The sequence below is a fragment of the Aquarana catesbeiana genome, linkage group LG02, assembly GCF_042186555.1.
Source record: "Aquarana catesbeiana isolate 2022-GZ linkage group LG02, ASM4218655v1, whole genome shotgun sequence".
Taxonomy (NCBI): domain Eukaryota; kingdom Metazoa; phylum Chordata; class Amphibia; order Anura; family Ranidae; genus Aquarana; species Aquarana catesbeiana.
Window position 1 is genome coordinate 351,412,792 of NC_133325.1, and position 20,982 is coordinate 351,433,773.

The 20,982-nt window shown below is 43.5% G+C and overlaps 1 protein-coding gene across 6 annotated transcripts in view; it reads left to right on the plus strand.

Annotated features, from left to right (window-relative positions):
• The window catches only part of BBX (BBX high mobility group box domain containing), a 143,063-nt gene that overhangs the window by 109,564 nt on the left and 12,517 nt on the right, over positions 1-20,982 (plus strand). For all 6 annotated transcript variants that reach the window (XM_073614965.1, XM_073614964.1, XM_073614966.1 and 3 more), the window contains 5 exons: positions 6,886-7,024; positions 8,935-9,071; positions 10,181-10,267; positions 13,412-13,597; positions 20,323-20,500. In XM_073614965.1, the coding sequence (XP_073471066.1) occupies positions 6,886-7,024; positions 8,935-9,071; positions 10,181-10,267; positions 13,412-13,597; positions 20,323-20,500 (727 nt within the window). The remainder of the gene's footprint in view (positions 1-6,885; positions 7,025-8,934; positions 9,072-10,180; positions 10,268-13,411; positions 13,598-20,322; positions 20,501-20,982) is intronic.

Genomic DNA, 20,982 nt, shown 5'->3' on the forward strand with positions numbered 1-20,982 from the left:
CATATTGATTGGTTTGCTCAAAAGTTATAGCATCTACAAAAAAGGGGCTAGATTTATTATTATTATACACTATTTATATAGCGCCAACAGTTTACGCATTGCTTTACAATGTAGAGGGGGGACAGCACAATTACAGTACAGTTCAATACAGAAGGGACAGGAGGGCCCTGCTCGTAGAGCTTACATTCTAAAGGGAGGGGGTGGTGGTACAAAAGGTAATAGATGCGGGGAATGATTTGTTGGGGGTGACTCGGTCACAGTTGGATGTGGGATAGGCTTCCCTGAATAAGTGAGTTTTCGGGATCTCCTAAAGGTGGACAGGTTAGGGGCTGATCGGATATACTGGGGCAGGGAGTTCCAGAGAATTGGAGAGACTCTGGAGAAGTCCTGAAGGCGAGCATGAGAGGAGGTAACAAGGGAGCTAGAGAGTAGGAGGTCCTGGGAGGAGCAGAGGGGACGATTTGGGCAATATCTGCAGATGAGGTTGGTGGTGTAGCTGGGGGAGATGTTGTGGATGGCCTTGTATGTTGTGGTTAGCATTTTGAATTTTATACAGTGGGTTAGGGGAAGCCAGTGAAGGAATTGGCAGAGAGGGGCAGCAGTCACAGATCGGTTAGTGAGGTGTATTGGTCTAGCAGCAGCATTCATAATAGACTGAAGGGGGCATAGCCTGCGTAAGGGTAGGCCATTAAGGAGAAAGTTGCAGTAGTCAAGGGGGGAAATAATCAAGGAGTGAATTAGCTTTGTGGTGTCATTAGTCAGGAAGGGTTGAATTCTGGAAATGTTGTGGAGGTTAAGGCGGCAGGATTTAGCCAGTGATTGGATGTGGGGGTTGAAGGAGAGGTCAGAGTCAAGGATTACACCCAGCACCCTGGCATGTGTATAGGAACCAATGGTTGTGATGTTGATCTTAATGGTAAAGTCATGGGGGGGGACCAGGAAGGAGGAAATATTGCAAGCTCAGTTTTAAAAAGATTGAGTTTGAGAAAGGGGTGTGACATCCATAACAAAATGTCATTCAGTAATTTTGAGATCTGTGAGGAGATCGAGGGGGTGAGTCGAGGAGTGGAGAGATAGATCCTGGGTGTCAATGGTGTAGAGGTGGTCAGCTGGCCCAGGGAAGAGGTATAGAGCAAGAATAGGAGGGGCCCAAGGACGGAGCCTTGGGGTACCCCAACAGAGAGAGGAAGAGCAGCAGAGGAGATGGAGTTGTAAGTGACACTGAAAGTGCGCTGAGATAGGTAGGAGGAGAACCAGGATAAAGCAGAATCACAGAGGCCAAGGGAGTGTAGTTTGCCGAGGAGGAGCAGGTGGTCAACTGTGTCAAAGGGGGGTCGAGAAGGTTGTTGTTCGTGAGGTAGCGACTCATTCGGTCATGGACAAGGCGTTTGATGAACTTGGAGGTTAATGGGAGCAGGGAGATGGGTCTTAAGTTATTCAAACAAGTGGGGTATAGTGAGGGTTTTTGGTGGGTGGGGGCAATGGGGGGTGAAGTAAGGAATTAAGGGTAGAAAAGAGTTGATGAGAATTGGATGAGAGGGTTTTAATAAGTTTTAATAAGAGTGTTCTAGTAGGTTTGTTTAGCAGTGTGGAGGCAGGAGTTGTATTTGAAAAGGGCAGATTTGTAGATGGTAGTCTTGCAGGGATTTAGATTTACGCCATGCTCGCTCAAGAGCCCGGCTGCGTCTCTTGAGACTTCTGGTGTCGTCTGTTTGCCAGGGTTGTGGCAGATGGGGCCTGGTTCTGCATGTAGAAAGAGGAGCAAGTACGTCTAGGGAGGATGACAGCGTGTTACATAGTAGGTGAGGTTGAAAAAAGACACAAGTCCATCAACTCCAACCTATGTGTGTGATTATGTGTCAGTATTACATTGTATATCCCTGTATGTTGTTATCATTCAGGTGATTATCTAATAGTTTCTTGAAGCTATCGATGCTCCCCGCTGAGACCACCACCTGTGGAAGGGAATTCCACATCCTTGCCGCTCTTACAGTAAAGAATCCTCTACGTAGTTTAAGGTTAAACCTCTTTTCTTCTAATTGTAATGAGTGGCCACGAGTCTTATTAAACTCTCTTCTGCGAAAAAGTTTTATCCCTATTGCGGGGTCACCAGTACAGTATTTGTAAATTGAAATCATATCCCCTCTCAAGCGTCTCTTCTCCAGAGAGAATAAGTTTAGTGCTTGCAACCTTTCCTCATAACTAAGATCCTCCAGACCCTTTATTAGCTTTGTTGCCCTTCTTTGTACTCGCTCCATTTCCAGTACATCCTTCCTGAGGACTGGTGCCCAGAACTGGACAGCATACTCCAGGTGCGGCCGGACCAGAGCCTTGTAGAGTGGGAGAATTATCGTTTTATCTCTTGCGTTGATCCCCCTTTTAATGCATGCCAATATTCTGTTTGCTTTATTAGCAGCAGCTTGGCATTGCATGCCATTGCTGAGCCTATCATCTATTAGGACCCCCAGGTCCTTTTCCATCCTAGATTCCCCCAGAGGTTCTCCCCCCAGTGTATAGATTGCATTCATATTTTTGCCACCCAAATGCATTATTTTACATTTTTCTACATTGAACCTCATTTGCCATGTAGTCGCCCACCCCATTAATTTGTTCAGGTCTTTTTGCAAGGTTTCGACATCCTGCGGAGAAGTTATTGCCCTGCTTAGCTTAGTATTGTCTGCAAATACAGAGATTGAACTGTTTATCCCATCCTCCAGGTCGTTTATAAACAAATTAAATAGGATTGGTCCCAGCACAGAACCCTGGGGAACCCCACTACCCACCCCTAACCATTCTGAGTACTCCCCATTTATCACCACCCTCTGAACTCGCCCTTGTAGCCAGTTTTCAATCCATGTACTCACCCTATGGTCCATGTCAACGGACCTTATTTTGTACAGTAAACGTTTATGGGGAACTGTGTCAAATGCTTTTGCAAAATCCAGATACACCACGTCTACGGTCCTTCCTTTATCTAGATGGCAACTCACCTCCTCATAGAAGGTTAATAGATTGGTTTGGCAAGAACGATTCTTCATGAATCCATGCTGATTACTGCTAATGATATCGTTCTTATTACTAAAATCTTGTATATAGTCCCTTATCATCCCCTCCAAGAGTTTACATACTATTGATGTTAGGCTAACTGGTCTGTAATTCCCAGGGATGTATTTTGGGCCCTTTTTAAATATTGGTGCTACATTGGCTTTTCTTCAATCAGCTGGTACCATTCCAGTCAGTAGACTGTCTGTAAAAATTAGGAACAACGGTCTGGCAATCACTTGACTGAGTTCCCTAAGTACCCTCGGATGCAAGCCATCTGGTCCCGGTGATTTATTAATGTTAAGTTTCTCAAGTCTAATTTTAATTCTGTCCTCTGTTAACCATGGAGGTGCTTCCTGTGTTGTGTCATAAGGATAAACACTGCAGTTTTGGTTACTGAAGCCCCCCGATTCACTCGTGAAGACTGAGGAGAAGAATAAATTCAATACCTTCACCATCTCCCCATCCTTTGTAACCAGATGTCCTTCCTCATTCTTTATGGGGCCAATATGGTATGTCCTCCCTTTTTTACTGTTTACATACTTAAAGAATTTCTTGGGATTTTTTTTGCTCTCCTCCGCTATCTGTCTTTCATGTTCTATCTTAGCCGTCCTAATTGCACCCTTACATTTCTTGTTGCATTCTTTATAAAGTCTGAATGCTGAGGATGATCCCTCAACCTTGTATTTTTTGAAGGCCTTCTCCTTTGCTTTTATATGCATTTTTACATTGGAGTTAAGCCATCCAGGATTTTTGTTCGCTCTTTTAAATTTATTACCCAATGGGATACATTGGCTAATGCCCTTATTTAATATGCTCTTAAAGCAAACCCATCTCTCCTCCGTATTCTTTGTTCCAAATATTTTATCCCAATTTATGCCTTTTAGCAAGGTTTGTAGTTTAGGGAAGATGGCTCTTTTGAAATTCAGTGTCTTTGTGTTCCCTTTGTTTCCTATTTGTGTGATTTATACTGAAACGAATTGACCTGTGATCGCTGTTACCTAAATTGCCCCGTATTTCCACATCCGTGATCAGGTCTGTATTGTTGGTAATCAGTAGATCCAGTAATGTTTTATTTCTAGTTGGTGCGTCTACCATCTGACCCATAAAATTATCCTGCAAGACATTAAGGAACTGGCGAGCCTTAAATGAATGCGCGGTTCCCTCCGCCCAGTCAATGTCTGGATAATTAAAATCCCCCATTATGATAACACTTCCCATCCTTGCTGCTAATCCAATTTGTGATAGGAGATCCGTCTCCACTTCCTCCCTCAGGTTAGGGGGCCTATAGCATACTCCCAGTATTATTTTCCCCTTAGCTTCATCCCTTTGGAGCTCTACCCATAAGGATTCCACCTCCTCTCTAGCTCCCTCAGTGATGTCATCTCTCACATTCGCTTGTACATTATTTCTTGATATATAGGCATACCCCTCCCCCTTTTTTCCCCTCTCTATCCTTGCGGTATAGGGTATACCCTTGAATGTTTGCCAGCCTAACATGAGAGCTGTTCAACCAGGTCTCTGAAATTCCCACAAAATCCAAATCCTCCTTGTACAACAGTATCTCTAGTTCACCCATCTTGTCCGCCATGCTCCTGGCATTGGTGAACATGCCACATAGTTTATACCGGTCGCATATTGTCCTCGTATTGGGTGTTTCGAGATTGCAACTAGGACTTGCTACTATACTCACCTTGTGTTTTTGTGCTTTGGTTAACCTACCACTAATGCCCCCAATACTACCCTCTGGAATATCTTCCGCGCTGGCTATCTCTGTTTCTGGACCCTCCCCCCCATCGCCTAGTTTAAAAACCCCTCTAACTTTTTGGTCATCTTCATTCCCAGCAGATCTGCACCCTCCTCATTTAGGTGCAGTCCGTCCCTTCTATAGTACCGGTTACCGACTGAGAAGTCGGCCCAGTCCTCCAGGAACCCAAACCCCTCCTTGCTACACCAGCTCTTCAGCCACTTGTTTACTTCCCTAATCTCCCTCTGCCTTTCTGGTGTGGCTCAATGTACCGGTAGTATTCCTGAGAATACTACCTTGGAGGTCCTTTTCCTCAATTTAGCTCCTAAGTCCCTAAAATCGTTCTTTAGGACACTCCATCTGCCTCTGACTTTGTCATTGGTGCCAACGTGCACCATGACAGCCGGGTCTTCCCCAGCCCCTCCCAGTAATCTGTCCACAAGATCCGTGATGTGCCGAACCCGAGCGCCCGGTAGACAACATACTGTTCGGCGCTTCAGGTCTTGGTTACAGATTGCCCTCTCTGTCCTTCTAAGAATTGAGTCCCCTACCACCAGAATCTGTCTTTCCTTTCCCTTTGCTGCCCCCACTCTCACTGGAGAAGTTCTTCCCCTGGCAGCTAGGAGAGTCCCTCAGCTCCAGCAGTGCTGGTCCCTGACTGGTTTCACCAATGTCACTCAATGGAGCGTACTTATTGGGATGCTCCAGTCCTGGATCGGCCTCCCTGGCACTTCCCCCTCTACCCCTCCTGACTGTCACCCATCTACTCTTTGCTAGTGCCTGCACCTCTTTGTCTCCACCCGCCTCTGTGCCGGCCCCTGCCGTGTACGTTCCTGGCTCTCCTTTAGCATGGAGGGACTTCTCAGTGCTGACAGTTGCTTCCCCAGATTCAGAACCTGGGCTTCCAGGGAAACAATGTGCTTACATTTTGCACAGCAGTATTCGCCCTTGATCGGATGATCAAGGAACGCATACATGCAGCAAGATGTACAAAGAGTCGCCTCTCCACACCCGCCGGGCATCGTACCTATTAAATTTAGTGAGGATTTGGGGATCTTGCCCTGTCCAAATTACCTAACAGCTAGCTTCCTGGCACTAATACTCAAGACAATACACAGGTACACAACAAGACAATACCCAGGTACTCACAGACCTACGTGCAATCGCAGAACAGTCACAGACCTACATGCACTCGCAATACTCATGTATACAGTACACAATACACAAGTACTAACGATCCACACACACTACTCAGAAAACAGTTGTTGTAGATGGAAGTGATTTAGGGGCTTTTCATTTTTTTTTTAATTGTTTTTACTGGTAATGGCAGCAATCTGCAATTTTTAGCGTGGCTATGACATTGTGGCGGACAAATCTGACCCCAAGTGACAATTTTTGGGGACCAGTGACACCAATAAAAAAAATGCACTGATCAATTTATAAATGACACTGGCAGGGAAGAGGTTAACACTAGGGGGTGTTTAAGGGGTTAACTGTGTTCCCTCTGTGTGTTCTAACTGTGTGGGGGATGGGCTCACTGGGACAACACAGATTGCTATTCCCGATTACTAGGAATAGCCGACCTCAGAGTTGTCCCGTCAGAACGGGGACCCTTCTTGTTTTCATAGGCAGATCCCCGTTCTGCCTCTCTGTACTGCAATCGCGGGTGGCCAGCAGACATTAAGTCCGCCGGACCCGCGTGCGCTCCCCTGGACCCACACTATCTCGTACATCGATTTGCGCAGCTGAGCTGCTTTGCCACAATATATCTGCGGAAGGCGGTTGGCAAGTGGTTAAGTCTTTTTTTTTTTTTTTTTTTTTTTTATATTTTATTGAAGAAAACTATTTACGTTCAATATTTTTATCGCAAGTAACAAAGAGAAAAAACGCAGTATCTGCCATACATTATTCCATAATAAGGAGTGTCATATAAGTGAGTACAAAAGGAAATAACACGATAACAAACTTAATTGTGTGAAGAAAACTATTTAAACCATCAGACACATTGGTGTATGGCTGTGTACTTTTTTAAGTTAACTTGCTGACATGTAACTGCAAGGTTTTGAGTCATCTAATGTCTCTTCCTTAAATTTTAGGTAAAAGAAACCCAGGAAAAGGTGGTTCATCTGACCACGAGGGCTGCTGGAATGATGACAACTGGTCACTTAGCCAAAGTGGGAATAGTGGGAATAAAAAACTGAAGAAAGTAAAACCAAAGGAGGAAGGGCCTGCTGGGTATGCATTCTGTAATGCAATGTTTTTAGTTAGGAAGTTATTCTCTGCAGTATCACCCACCTAAACTAGTTGGCTGAATCCTCAGATGATTGATGTTATGCGATACAAAGAAAATATCCACATTTCATAGAACTCGTCCAGGTCACTAGTTACAAATCCCCACATATTTGGCTTTTCTAAAAAAAAAATCATGGGACAGTTATGTTTAGACACTGAAATGTTTAGTGCATTAGGTCAGTTTTGGCTTCACAGTTGATGATTTAATATCTAGGGCAGTGGTCTCTTAACAATAGCATTTTTGTGGGTAATACTATTCTGACAGTAAAAAGTAGCCTACCTAACTTTGCCTCATACAACTTTAAATCCTAGTCCAGAACTTCTACGTGGTAATAGTAAGAGAGTTAGCATACATTCAATTTAAATTTAAAGGGAGTAGATTGGACACCACAGAAAACTACAAGAGTAGCCTCTTTTCCAAATTCAAAAACTCCAGCTACCGAAGACTTATCCATATATGTTAAAGGTTTTTCTTTATTTTAAAAAAAAAAAAAGAGGAGGCTAGATAGAGTGCCTAACCCCTTATTTAATTTTTCTAAGCAAACCACCTGCTTTCATAGTTTGTTAGATAATAACAAGTGATGGTAATGCCTTTTAACGACTAACTGTAGTGAAAATTATTGTAAGTGTTCAAGGCACAAGGCTCTTTTTGTGGCTAATAACAAATGGAGCACAGTGCAAATGTCATTTTTAGGGCACAAAGGGCTTGATTCACAAAACTTTAGCACAAAAATAGGTATATGAATTTATCTGTTTGTAGTTTTCAAATCTCTTTGGACTCAGCTGAAAATAACTGTCACTATGAAAATAGGTATCCTTATCCTGGGATGTTAAATTTGAAAATAAAGCTTCTTTGAAAAAAATGGGGGGAATGATGGTAAAAACATGTTGGGGAAATTAAAACATAGAAGTATAAGTTACTTTGGGTGTTTGTAGAAGTAAATGAGCCGGGTATGTACAAGCTTGAATGTTAAGTGCAGTATTCACATTAAAACAACCTTGTCACTAATGCCAGGTTCACACAGCTGTTCTGCGGTTTGACTGCAGTCTTTGCCGGTGTGTGCGCAGTTTTCGTGCGTATGTGCAGTTTTCTTGCGGGTTAGCCATGGTTCTATAGACTTCTATTAGGTTGTATGTTTTTGACATATTTTCAGAAAGCGTATTAAGGTTTCAGCATGGTTTCAGGACTTTTGTTGCACGTTCAGGAAATGTGGCAAAAACCCATGACTTAATAGAAGTTAGAAGTCACAGATAACCCTCATGAAAGCTATGTATACAAACGGACTGTGGCCAAATCACAGTGCAAAATGAGACTGAGCCACCATGTTAATAAAATACGAATTACCTCCCTGTCCTGCGAATGTTGTGTTAGACTTTCATACTCTTGAAGAGTCTCAAGTTCCACTCCTATCTGACACTTCAGGTGTAATATTGAGCCTGTTTCTCATTGGTGGCTGTGGTTCCTTCTACTGGCTGCTATGTTATCGCAGAAAAACGCAAATGCAGATAGTAGAGGCACCCAGAGCTCTTGAAGAAGAGTGATTTAACACTCTGCCCACCAAAAAGGTAAGTATTCATGATCTATTATATACATGGTTGTTTTGTCCTAGTTTTTTTTTCTTAGCCAAAGGATCGCTTTACCATTGGGTTAAGAATTATTTAGCATGGGGTTCATGTCTGATGTCTAACATATTATAATACAGAAATGAGGCCATGCCTGTGTTATATTCCTAAGAAAGATGTTTTATTGTGAATTTGAAAACAGTAGACACAATGGCTGCTGGAGAACATGGTCTTTTTGTTCATGTGACAGTTGTCATTGAACCAACTGTTATACATTGCTATTTTTACAGTTTAGCAAAGCTGGAGGAGGAGTTTGAGAAGAAGTTTAATAGCCTTCCTCAGTACAGCCCTGTAACATTCGATCGCAAAAATTCTTTCCAGAGGAAAAAGAAAAAAATGAATAGTGGACAAACTGAGCAACAGAAAGGTAATAAATGTAATGTTCTCTATTGTGACATCATTAATTGAAGAGAAGAAAAAGACGAAAGGCTGACCTATGTTGAGAAGAGTGCCGCATCCAATATTCAAGACAGAGATAAAGAGGGTTCCTCTAAGTGGACTTTTAAGGCACTTAATTTATATCGTATGTGAAAAATGTAGCAAAGTATACAGAAAATTGTAATAATAAACAAATTTTATTTATAGAAAGACAACCTTTAGAAAATTGTAACGAAACATTGATTCATCTAAACAGTGCGTTTTTATCACCATGAGAAGTATATACATAAAGAAACCTCCTCACAGGTTTCTTTATGTATATAAATTAAATGCCATAAAAGTCCACTTAGGGGAACCCTCTTTATCTCTGCCTCATTAAAATTGAATGGCATAATCAAAATTTGGGAAATAATTGAAGTGTGATTTTGCCATTTGCCCATTACTTTGCGCCACCAAATGTTTTTTGAGTTTAAATTGATATGTATCCATACTATAAAATAAAATGTGGGCTAGAATTCATGTGCAATTTTTGCATAATTATGAACACAGATTTTTCTTATATTGCTTTATGCATGGAGTATCTCATTAAGTATCTTAATATGATATCTCTGTATCTGTTCCTGGCTAACATGGTACATCATGTTTTTTGTTGCCCCAATGCTGTAATAATCAGAGCATCATGAGACATTGGATTCGCATGTATTTTGTACTATAATGCATTTAGACCTCATATAATTGCATATGTAACATGAAGTATCTCAAGACAATGGGCCCTCCACCCTGATTCCTGAAACTGCTAGAACATGCCACATGTAGGCTGAGATTTTAGCTGTGAAATGAGACTCCCACCATTAAATTGTCAGTATCCTGTTAAATGATAATATAAAACAATAATTGTGCTTGAAAGTTTTAATATATCATAATGGGCATTGTAATGATGTAATTGTCTATGCAGACCTTGTTGTGCATACCAGGGTTATGCACAACCGTTCGGCAGTAGTATCCTTAAAAATTACCTGACAGTGTTGTCATCTGCATGTTTTTTGCTGACTGTTATATGAACACCCAAATGAGTTTTCATATATCTCCTTATTTCAGGTGCTATACAGTCTCAAAAGAAGCTATTTCACAAAATTGTAAGCAAATACAAGCATAAAAAGGAGAAGCAAAGCACATTGGATAAAGGTATTTCAGCATCTAATATACAGTTTTTTAGGAACTGCACCACTGTCATATGATCTACAAAGTTTGCCTTCTATCATGCCAGCAGCATTGTATGTGGAAACCCTGAGCGCTCTGGCAAACCCCCCTTCCAACACCACTCCTACCACATCTAAGCTCTGAAAGTGCATGCCCATTTTCTCAGGGCTTGTCCGTATGACCTTCAGGGAGACGCCTTGAACTGTGGGAAGGGACAACGTACCACAACTCTCAGTTGAAAGTTGAACTTTACATGTATCACATATTCAGGCTTAGGACTCCCTATGGAGCACAAGAGCAATTTGGAATTAAAAGTTTTTAAAAATATTTCAAGGTGTCTGATATCTTCAAACAGTTAAAATTCATGAGTGAACTGATCATTAGTGCTAAGGTCATCCCTTTCATTATATGCTTGTACAGCACTGCTTTTTAGTTTGACATTATAATAGACTGAATTTTTTTGCATAAATGAACAATGTCAATCTTGGATTACCAAGTTCTTTTGCTTTGCTAGGATAGGGGATAGAGCCAACAGAAGCTGTTAAACCGGAGGTCCGCCCACCATTGCAAAAATTAAAAGCCAACAGCTACACATACTGTAGCTGCTGACTTTTAATAATCTGACACTTACCTGTCCTGGAGTCAGTGGTGTATTTAGGTTTTGTGCTGCCCTAGGCCTGACTAAGCTTGCGCACCCCCTAATTTAAATATGACCCACCCCTTCCTTTCAAGGCCACACCACTTTCTTTTTAGGATCCGCCCTGTCATCTTCATTGGAGGAGGACAGAGGGACGCCACGGGAAGAGGACAGAGGGATATCACAGGAAGAGGACAGAGAGGCATGCGGCATCTTTTCATTTGGAGGGTAAGGGGATATGTGCTAGTTGCTTTGGCAGGGGAGGATCAGACCCCCCCCACTAGCACATATCCCCTTACCCCCCCCTCCCCTTATCCATGTGTGCATCTGTTATCTGCCCCCCTTCCCGGTTACTGTGTCCCCCTCCACTGTAAACTATACACAGACCTCAGACCAGCAGCGCGGCTCATGCACTGAAGTCGTGTCCCTCCTCTGTGGCTCCTCCTCCTCCTGGCTGTGTACACTAGAACATTGGAGCCGAGAAGGAGGAGGAGCCGAGGAGTGTGTGTGGCTGACAGTGGGGAGAGAGGTGGCAGCTGCTACAGAAAGCTGATCGCCGGTTGTGGGACCCCAGGTGGCAGATGTCCTGGGTGCCCACGCTAGCGCACTCTGGCTGCCAGTTACTGAACTTGTGGGCTCCGGGACAGTGGCGTCACTAGGGGGTCACCTGGAGCTGTAAAAATTGTGTCATCCCCCCTTAATTATTTGACTGGAGTCCCAGCATTGGAGCTCATTCTGGCGGTCAACAAGGCCTAGAGGATATCAGGTTAGGCACTTCCTAATGGCTAAGTTCCTGGAAACAGTAATGGATAATGGCCAACAGGCTCTCTTACCAGACCCGGTGAAACTACAGCATTGATCCCTCCGGCTGGACGTTCGCTCACTCTGGGTTGCCCAGGCTGACTCTAGTCAGTAGTGTAGCATGTCTGTACCCTGGCAGTGGCTTTATCTTTCTCCCCTCTGGTGGTGCGGGTACAGCGTGGCTCTCTCTTTGGTGGTGCGGGAACAGTGTGGCTGGCTCTCTGGTGGTGCGGGTACGGCGTGGCTCTCTGGTGGTGCGGGTACGGCGTGGCTCTCTGGTGGTGCGGGTACGGCGTGGCTCTCTGGAGGTGCGGGTACGGCGTGGCTCTCTGGTGGTGCGGGTACGGCGTGGCTCTCTGGTGGTGCGGGTACGGCGTGGCTCTCTGGTGGTGCGGGTACGGCGTGGCTCTCTGGTGGTGCGGGTACGGCGTGGCTCTCTGGTGGTGCGGGTACGGCGTGGCTCTCTGGTGGTGCGGGTACGGCGTGGCTCTCTGGTGGTGCGGGTACGGCGTGGCTCTCTGGTGGTGCGGGTACGGCGTGGCTCTCTGGTGGTGCGGGTACGGCGTGGCTCTCTGGTGGTGCGGGTACGGCGTGGCTCTCTGGTGGTGCGGGTACAGCGTGACTCTCTGGTGGTGCGGGTACAGCATGGCTCTTTGGTGGTGCGGGTACAGTGTGGCTCCCTCTCTGGCTTCCCCCAGCACAGTACTCTCTTTTTCTCCTCTAACACCCCCCTCAGCAGAGTGCATGCATGTGGACACACAGGGGCTGTCACTCTTCAGGGACTACTTTTTCCCATGATGCCCCCCAGAGTCTTCTGAGTGGCCCTCTGCTGTGGCCAATTATGGGTGAGAAACAGCGGTCAGGAAGCTGGGCAGCGGCGTGGTGAAACCAATTAGAGCCGCTCTCTCTCTTCGGCTGACAGAAAGTGGGGGGGGCGAGCGGGGGAGATACACAGACAGCCCGCATCTCTCCTCTTCCTGTCACCGCGCTGCTGCTCCATTTACCAGAGAACTCGGCAGCAGCAGAGAACTGTCTAGGCCCCTCCGCACCCAGGACGCCACTGCACTGCTGAGCTGTACACCCCAGATGGTGGCCCTGCTGTGAGGGAGTCGGGAAGAGGGCGACGCTGACCCCCCCCCCCCCCCGCGCACAGTGCCGCCCTAGGCCTGGGCCTTGTTGGCCTAGGCCAAAACACAGCACTGCCTGGAGTACAGTGATGTCGGCACCGCAGCTGATGTTTCCATGAGCTGTCGGGTGCATGCAGCCTCCAATGCGAGTAAGGGAACCCAGCAGTGCATTACAGCTTCACGCTGGGAACCCTACTGCTCATGAGTGAGGCTCCGCTCCTCTCTCCTACTGGCCTGGCGACGGGGAGGAGGGAGCCTCAGCTGTGATGTCAATACCTGCAAATGAGGCTCCCGGAAGTGGGGAAAGCATACCTGTGAAAGACAGGTATACTGTGTCGCCCCCCCCCAAATGTGGCACCGGAGGGGGGGAGGAATACAATGAGCGGAAGTTCCACTTTTGGGTGTAACTCTGCTTTAGGATAGGGATCAGTGCAATTTGGTACTAGTAGAGCTGTACAGCTGTGAGTGTCAGAACAGAATAAGTGACCTAAAATGGAAGTGAAGATGCTACAGTGTTTTTGTTTGTTTCTATAGAATCTATGATTTACTATATTTTTCTTGTAGCCATAGAAGACAAAAACAATAATGATGACCCAAGGAGCAGTTCCAATTCAGTTCCTCACATTCCAGAACCTACTGCAAATCATGAACCGCTGGTTGGAAGTCAAAAAAGAAAAGCAAGAAAAACTAAAATTACACATCTTATTAGGTCTTTGGATTGTCAGTCTTCTTCCACTATTAAAAGTCAAGGTGAGAACATTTAAAAAAAAAAAAAAAAAACCTCTGACCACAAATTTACTTTTTGTTTAGAGTTTTGAAGATTGTGAAATCAGACTAAAGCCGTGTACACACTAATAGTTTTTGGGTTGAACAAAAAAAAAAAAAAAACTGACCGCTCCGGTCGGAGCCACTGCACTAACAATCTGACATTAGTACAGCGATCTCATCCGCTGGGCTGTTGTGTTCTGACTTGTCAGTTTTCTTTGGGTGGAACAATTGGGAGGAAAACTCTCTAAATTAGGTCTTGCTGCCATCAAGAGGGCAGATAATTGGTTGTAAAATTTCCATGAAAAAAATGGTAACTAGAAATTATTCTGTTAAAGTGGAAATTAAAAAAAAAAAGTTTTCTAGGTGGGAGAATTTTTGGCATTAGTCTCTTTGGCATACTGTACTTTTTTCAGTGTACACCATCACCATAGTGGTGTGATATGGCCTAGTGGGGAACAAGGTTTTGTACCTTTATCGTGTGTTGGGCTGTGCTGGGCAAGGCTTCCCAGCACAGACCCAACACACGTGATGTGAAGGGGCCCTTAAAGGTGTGTTGAGAAAAACAGGAAAATGCATTTATCCCATGTTTAAAACTCATAAAATTATAATTATGTATCTAAGAATCAGTGTTCAATAAATTTCATGCACCAGTCTCCCTAACTTGCAGCTGCAAGCATCAAAGTGATAAACAACAATTGAAATTGTGGAGCAAACAAATGCTAATGCACAAGCCACATCCCATAGGAAGGGTGTTGTACTTCAGTAGGCAGCTCCACCTGAGACGGGAACAAATCTCTGAAATTACAAAAAAGGAACACAAGGAGGCATAGCTAAGTGCAGCATCAATGGGTTTATTACGATTAAAAAGTCCAATGCAAACTCACAGAAAAAAAAATCAAAGAGCATATATGCAGCCATGCCACATTGGGTGGAAGCCATCCACCAAAAGAGCCACTTGTGACAGCAAACAGCGTGTTGTCAGTGAAGAAACCAAGTCCAATGTTCTAGGAAGTGAGGCGATGAGGAGAGCCACTGTGGGACTCAAGGCGGGCTCTGACGTCACACCTGGGGCAGGCTGGTTGCGATGGTGCATTTCTGAACTCCTATTGACTCCTTTCTCAAACCATTAAAAATCATAAGCAGGCAAGCTCTATTTAACAGAGAGGGTTGGAGGTGGGTATCCTGGGCTCAGCCACTCACAAAACACTCAGGAATAAAGAGGCAGTGCAGAGGTGGAAAGAAAGGAAAGGACAAACACAAAGCCACATCTCCTGCATATAATGCTACTGTGGACTACTGGGCCCAGCTAGGCTCAGTCGTTCAACAGCAGCATTATATGCAGGAGTTGTGGTTTTGTGTTTTGTCTTTTCCTTTCCTCTCTTTCCACCTTTGCACTGCCTCTTTATTTTTTACTGCCCTGAGTGTTTTGTGATTGCCAGAGCCCGGGATACCAACCTCCAACCCTCTCTGTTAAATAGAGCTTGCCTGTCTATGATTTTCAATGGTTTGAGAAAGGAGCCAATAGGAGTTCCAAAATGTGTTGCCATAGCAAGCAGCCCACCCCAGATCTGACATCACCACATCCTGCCTTGTGTACCATTGTGGCTTTCTTCACTTCCTGGAACATTGGGCTTGGTTAGCTGGTGCCCCCTTGTGTTCCCAATCCCAATATATACAGTCGGGTCCATAAATATTGGGACATCGACACAATTCTAATCTTTTTGGCTCTATCATTTCAAATACATTGTGGTGTGTAAACAAACAAGATGTGCTTTAACTGCAGACTTTCAGCTTTAATTTGAGGGTATTTACATCCAAATCAGGTGAACGGTGTAGGTATTACAACAGTTTCTATATGTGCCTCCCACCTTTTAAGGGACCAAAAGTAATGGGACAATTGGCTGCTTAGCTGTTCCATGGCCAGATGTGTGTTATTCCCTCATTATCCCATTTACAAGGAGCAGATAAAAGGTCCAGAGTTCATTTCAAGTGTGCTATTTGCATTTGGAATCTGTTGCTGTCAACTCTCAATATGAGATCCAAAGAGCTGTGACTATCAGTGAAGCAAGCCATCATTAGGCTGAAAAAACAAAACAAACCCATCAGAGAGATAGCAAAAACATTAGGTGTGGCCAAATCAACTGTTTGGAACATCCTTAAAAAGAAAGAACGCACCGGTGAGCTCAGCAATACCAAAAGACCCGGAAGACCGCGGAAAACAACTGTGGTGGATGACCAAAGAATTCTTTCCCTGGTGAAGAAAACACCCTTCACAACAGTTGGCCAGATCAAGAACACTCTCCAGGAGGTAGGTGAATGTGTGTCAAAGTCAACAATCAAGAGAAGAAAAAACAGAGAGAATAAGTATCTCTCAAGAGGGCAAAAAAAAACCCCAAGGCACTGTCTGAGAAAAGTAAGCCAAATTTTATTAGACACAATGATAAATGATAAACACCACACAAATAAACCAGCCAATGACCGCTGGTTTCCTCCTGGCTCTGAGGAAACCAGCGGTCATTAGCTGGTGAAACGCTTCAGCACGTGACGTCAGCACGCTACCCCGGAACCACGTGCAAACGCTGTGGATGGAAGAACAGCTGGGACCGAACAGCTGACAACCGGCGCTTCAGCAGCCCTACTACACAGCCTAAACAGCGCAGGGTGAACACCACTTTTCAAACAGGAAGATGGCATTGTACGGACTGACACTCCTAGCCAGAACCAGGGGCTGAGCATGGCGATCCATGGATGCTGGTGACTGACCAGGTGGTGAGAGAAGTACTGCTGTTATGATTGCCTAATGCTTCTCCATTGCCGCTCATTACCCCCTCCCCCTGCTTGCTGCTGCTTTTAATACCGCTGTTAAATCTGCTTGTTTTGCATTTGATTTATTCAATTTTGCTGGCCTCGACTTGCTGTGTCCCCTTGGGTTATCACTCTATTGCCCTGATCAGCTGCTGTTCTTTACTGGGCTCCACTAGCCCATTACACGGACTTCCATTATCATTTCCATCCACATTACCCACAACTCCTGATATACCACGCCTCTGAAAAGTGATTCACAATACTTCATCAACAGCTGCTTGCTGCTTTGAGTGGTGAATGGTGTATGTATGTGGTATGCATAGCCGTGGCTCCCCTGTTTTTAACGACAACGTTGTCATTTTTAATTTTTAGGGTCTGTGTTTGTTTACTTACCATGGCCTGCCTGCAATATCTTTTTGTAGTTCAGTATTTGATTGTGTGGTGTTTAATATTTATCATTGTGTCTAATAAAATTTGGCTTGCTTTTCTCAGACAGTGCCTTGGGGGTTTTTTTTTGCCCTCTTGAGAGATACTTATTCTCTCTGTTTTTTCTTGTATGCATTTAGGGCATCCCCATATGGTATCCCGCGCTCTATGTGGTTGATTGTCTGATATATGCCAATACTCGCAGCTAATAATAATTTTGGTGGTTGATCCTGGCTAACTCCATTTTTTTTGCTAACAATCAAGAGAAGACTTCACCAGAGTGAATACAGAGGGTTCACCACAAGATGTAAACCATTGGTGAGCCTCAAAAACAGGAAGGCCAGATTAGAGTTTGCCAAACAATATCTAAAAAAGCCTTCACAGCTCTGGAACAACATCCTATGGACAGACGAGCCCAAGATCAACTTGTACCAGAGTGATGGTAAGAGAAGAGTATGGAGAAGGAAAGAAACTGCTCATGATCCAAAGCATACCACCTCATCAGTGAAGCATGGTGGTGGTAGTGTCATGGCGTGGGCATGTATGGCTGCCAATGGAACTGGTTCTCCTGTATTTATTGATGATGTGATTGCTGACAAAAGCAGCAGGATGAATTCTGAAGTGTTTCGGGCTATATTATCTGCTCATATTCAGCAAAATGCTTCAGAACTCATTGGACGGCGCGTCACAGTGCAGATGGAAAATGACCTGAAGCATACTGCGAAAGCAAACAGAGTTTAAGGGAAAGAAGTGGAATGTTATGCAATGGCCAAGTCAATCACCTGACCTGAATCCGATTGAGCATGCATTTTACTTGCTGAAGACAAAACTGAAGGGAAAATGCCCCAAGAACAAGCAGGAACTGAAGACAGTTGCAGTAGAGGCCTAGCAGAGCACTACCAAGGATGAAACCCAGCGTCTGGTGATGTCTATGCATTCCATACTTCAGGCTGTAATTGACTGCAAAGGATTTGCAACCAAGTATTAAAAAGTGAAAGTTTGATGGATGATTGTTAATCTGTCCCATTACTTTTGGTCCCTTAAAAAGTGGGAGGCACATATACAAACTGTTGTAATTTCTATACCCTTCACCTGATTTGGATGTAAATACCCTTAAATTAAAGCTGAGAGTCTGCAGTTAGAGCACATCTTGTTCGTTTCATTTCAAATGCATTGTGGTGGTGTATAGAGCCAAAAAGATTACAATTGATTACAATATTTATGGACCTGACTGTAAATGTATAAAAAAAAAATCAATCAGCGGTGTCTATATTTCCCACAATAAGTGTATGACTTTAAATAGTGTGTATATATAGCCACAAAATAACGTGTGTGTTGCCATAAATAAACAGCATTAATTAGTGTAAAATGTCCATCTGTGATAATCCATCAATTCAATTGCAATGCTTCCAATACATGCAAAGAAATGTGTGTTCTACCAAAGAGGAGGACTCCCACTGAACTCCAAATTAAACCAAACGCAATTGATTATATCCTACAATTATGCTCTTAAAATAAAAACAAACCACAGTGTTCTCCATTTGCTGTTTTTTAAATTAAAATTTAAAATATATTCACATAGTGTTGCAGTTAGAATCACTTTGTACAGAAAGCCAGCTCTCTCTCAGGATTTCAGGTTCTACCCAACATGGGGCACCTGAAGACGACATGATTGACTAAATATGTTGGGCGGAGTCTGAGAGAGATTATAATTGTGGGATGTAATTAATCATGCTTGTGCCAGAGAGCATTCTTGCAGACTCAGTAGTGGATGGTTTCATTGGGCTGCAGACTTTTGCTGCCTGGAGGAATTTTGTTGCCATCCGGGTACTAAAAGTGGTGGTATGCACAATTTGACCTTTGTGATGAGGGTCAACTGTTTTGGGGTTTGGTGGAGGTCCTTTTCCTTGCATGTATTGGAAGCATTGCAATTGGGATTGAAGGATTATCAGATGGACATTTTTCTAATTAATGTTGTTTGATGCTTTGGTTTTTATTTGTAGCAAGGCACACGCATTATTTTGTGGCTATATATACACACTATTTAAAGCCATACACGTATTGTGGGAAATATAGACTCAGTTGATTATTTATACACATATTTTTACATATTGTGATGTACAGTAAGTGCAGCATAATTTATTGTATGTATCCAAGTATGTTGGCAAACAAATACCTACCTGTGCCAAAGTAAATATGTATAATATGTTAAGATGGGCATAAATGCAAACATTTATAGGGTGCAAAACAAGTGCAACCAAAATGAAAACAAAAAAAATGTTTTGGGACTTTAACCACCTCTGGACCGCCCGCCATCGATATACGTCCGTCCTTTGAAGTTAAATACCATCATTATGGCAGGAGATAGCCCCCCAGTATTTTCTTCAATGGCGGGTGGTCCGCTTTAAGATAAAAGTGGTCTCCGTGGCGGATTCGATCACTTTTATCGGCGGCGGGAGAGGTGCCCACCCCCCTTTCGCTGCGTCCCGGTCGTCTCTGCCGCTTACAGGAGCTGTCGGTAGCGGTGGAGACAATCCAATCCTTTCCACTGTTTGGTACTAAGTCGAGTGAGGGAATGATGGCACCCACTCGACTCTGCACCATTGGATGACGGCAGCGACGTCAAGTGTAATTTTCAGCCCAACTGCCTTAAAGGGACATTTTTTTATTGGGGGAAAAAAAAAAAAAAGACTTTTTTTTTTTTTTTAAATTGCTTTTAAGTGTAAATGTTAGATCTGAGGTCTTTTTGAACTTTTTTAGGTCCTGTCATGCTTTTTTTCTATTACAAAGGCTGTTTACATTCCTTGTAATAGGAATAGAAGTGATCCAATTTTTTTTTTAAAGGACAGTGTTAAATAAAAAATAAGTAAAAAAAATGTAAAGCACCCCGTCCCTCCGAGCTTGCGCGCAGAAGCGAATGCATACGTAAGTGGCGCCCACATATGAAAACGGTGTTCAAACCACACATGTGGGTATCACCACAATTGTTAGAGCGAGAGTAATAATTCTAACAAAAGACCTCCTCTGTAATTTAAAACTGGTAACCTGTAGAAATTTTTAAACATGGCTTATGGAGATTTTTCAGTGGCAACGTTTGTCGCCATTCCACGAGCGGGCTCAATTTTGAAGCATGACATGTTGGGTATCAATTTACTTGGCATAATATCATCTTTCACAGTATAGAAAAAAATTTGGCTAACTTTACTGTGTTCTTATTTTTTAATAAAAAAAAAAAATGATTTTAACTTGTAAACAGTTGTCAAAAATAGGCCTGGTCCTTAAGTGCTTAAGGGGGCAGAAGGAAAGGCTCTGCAACTACAGTGGTTAACAGAAAATGCATGTTTGTTAACCAGAGTATAATAGCAGAAATAACATTGTGTGGGTCATGAAGTCCTGATCAAATGAAGGTAAGGTGACAAATGTATACAAGCACATATATACATTGATAATGCTCTCGTTTTGTTTCCTATTTATAGATGGAAAGATTCCCACAAATAGCTGCAACATGGAGGGAACTTGCCGGGCAGAACTGACAATCACTGAAGAAGCTGGCATTGCACAGAACTGCAGTATTACCCAAGACATGCCGGCTGTGTCTGCTTTCTTTAGTCTAGCTGCGCTGGCTGAGGTAGCAGCCATGGAAAATGTTCACAGGTTTGATATACTACTTTTCCTCTCTAACTTTCTGTTAGTTTGCCTTGATCAGGAAGCGTTATTTACTGAGAAACAGGTTTTTTTAAGCTGAAACCGCAAACCCATGATCTCTTCAGACATCCATTCATTTGCAAGGGAATTCCCTATCTGTGAATTTCTCTAAACCTGACTGGAAATTGAACATTTTAATGCAAGCCTACTGGACTACCTCTTTGGTGTCTGATGTAAAAGATTTTCAAAAGAATATTTCCAATGCTATGTCTGACTGCAAGTATGACTGTGCATTATCAATATCCTTAAAACACTAAAAACTCAGGAATAAAACCTTGAAAGGAGTAGAAATTTCACTTGAAACACCCAGTCCTGTGCAGAAGATGTCTGTTTTTGTTTTTGAATGTGAATTAAATGATTGAAGTGAATGTAGCTTTACTAGGCTGACGTGAACAATTCTGCTCCTTTAGTAACCCAGATGCCTGACACTG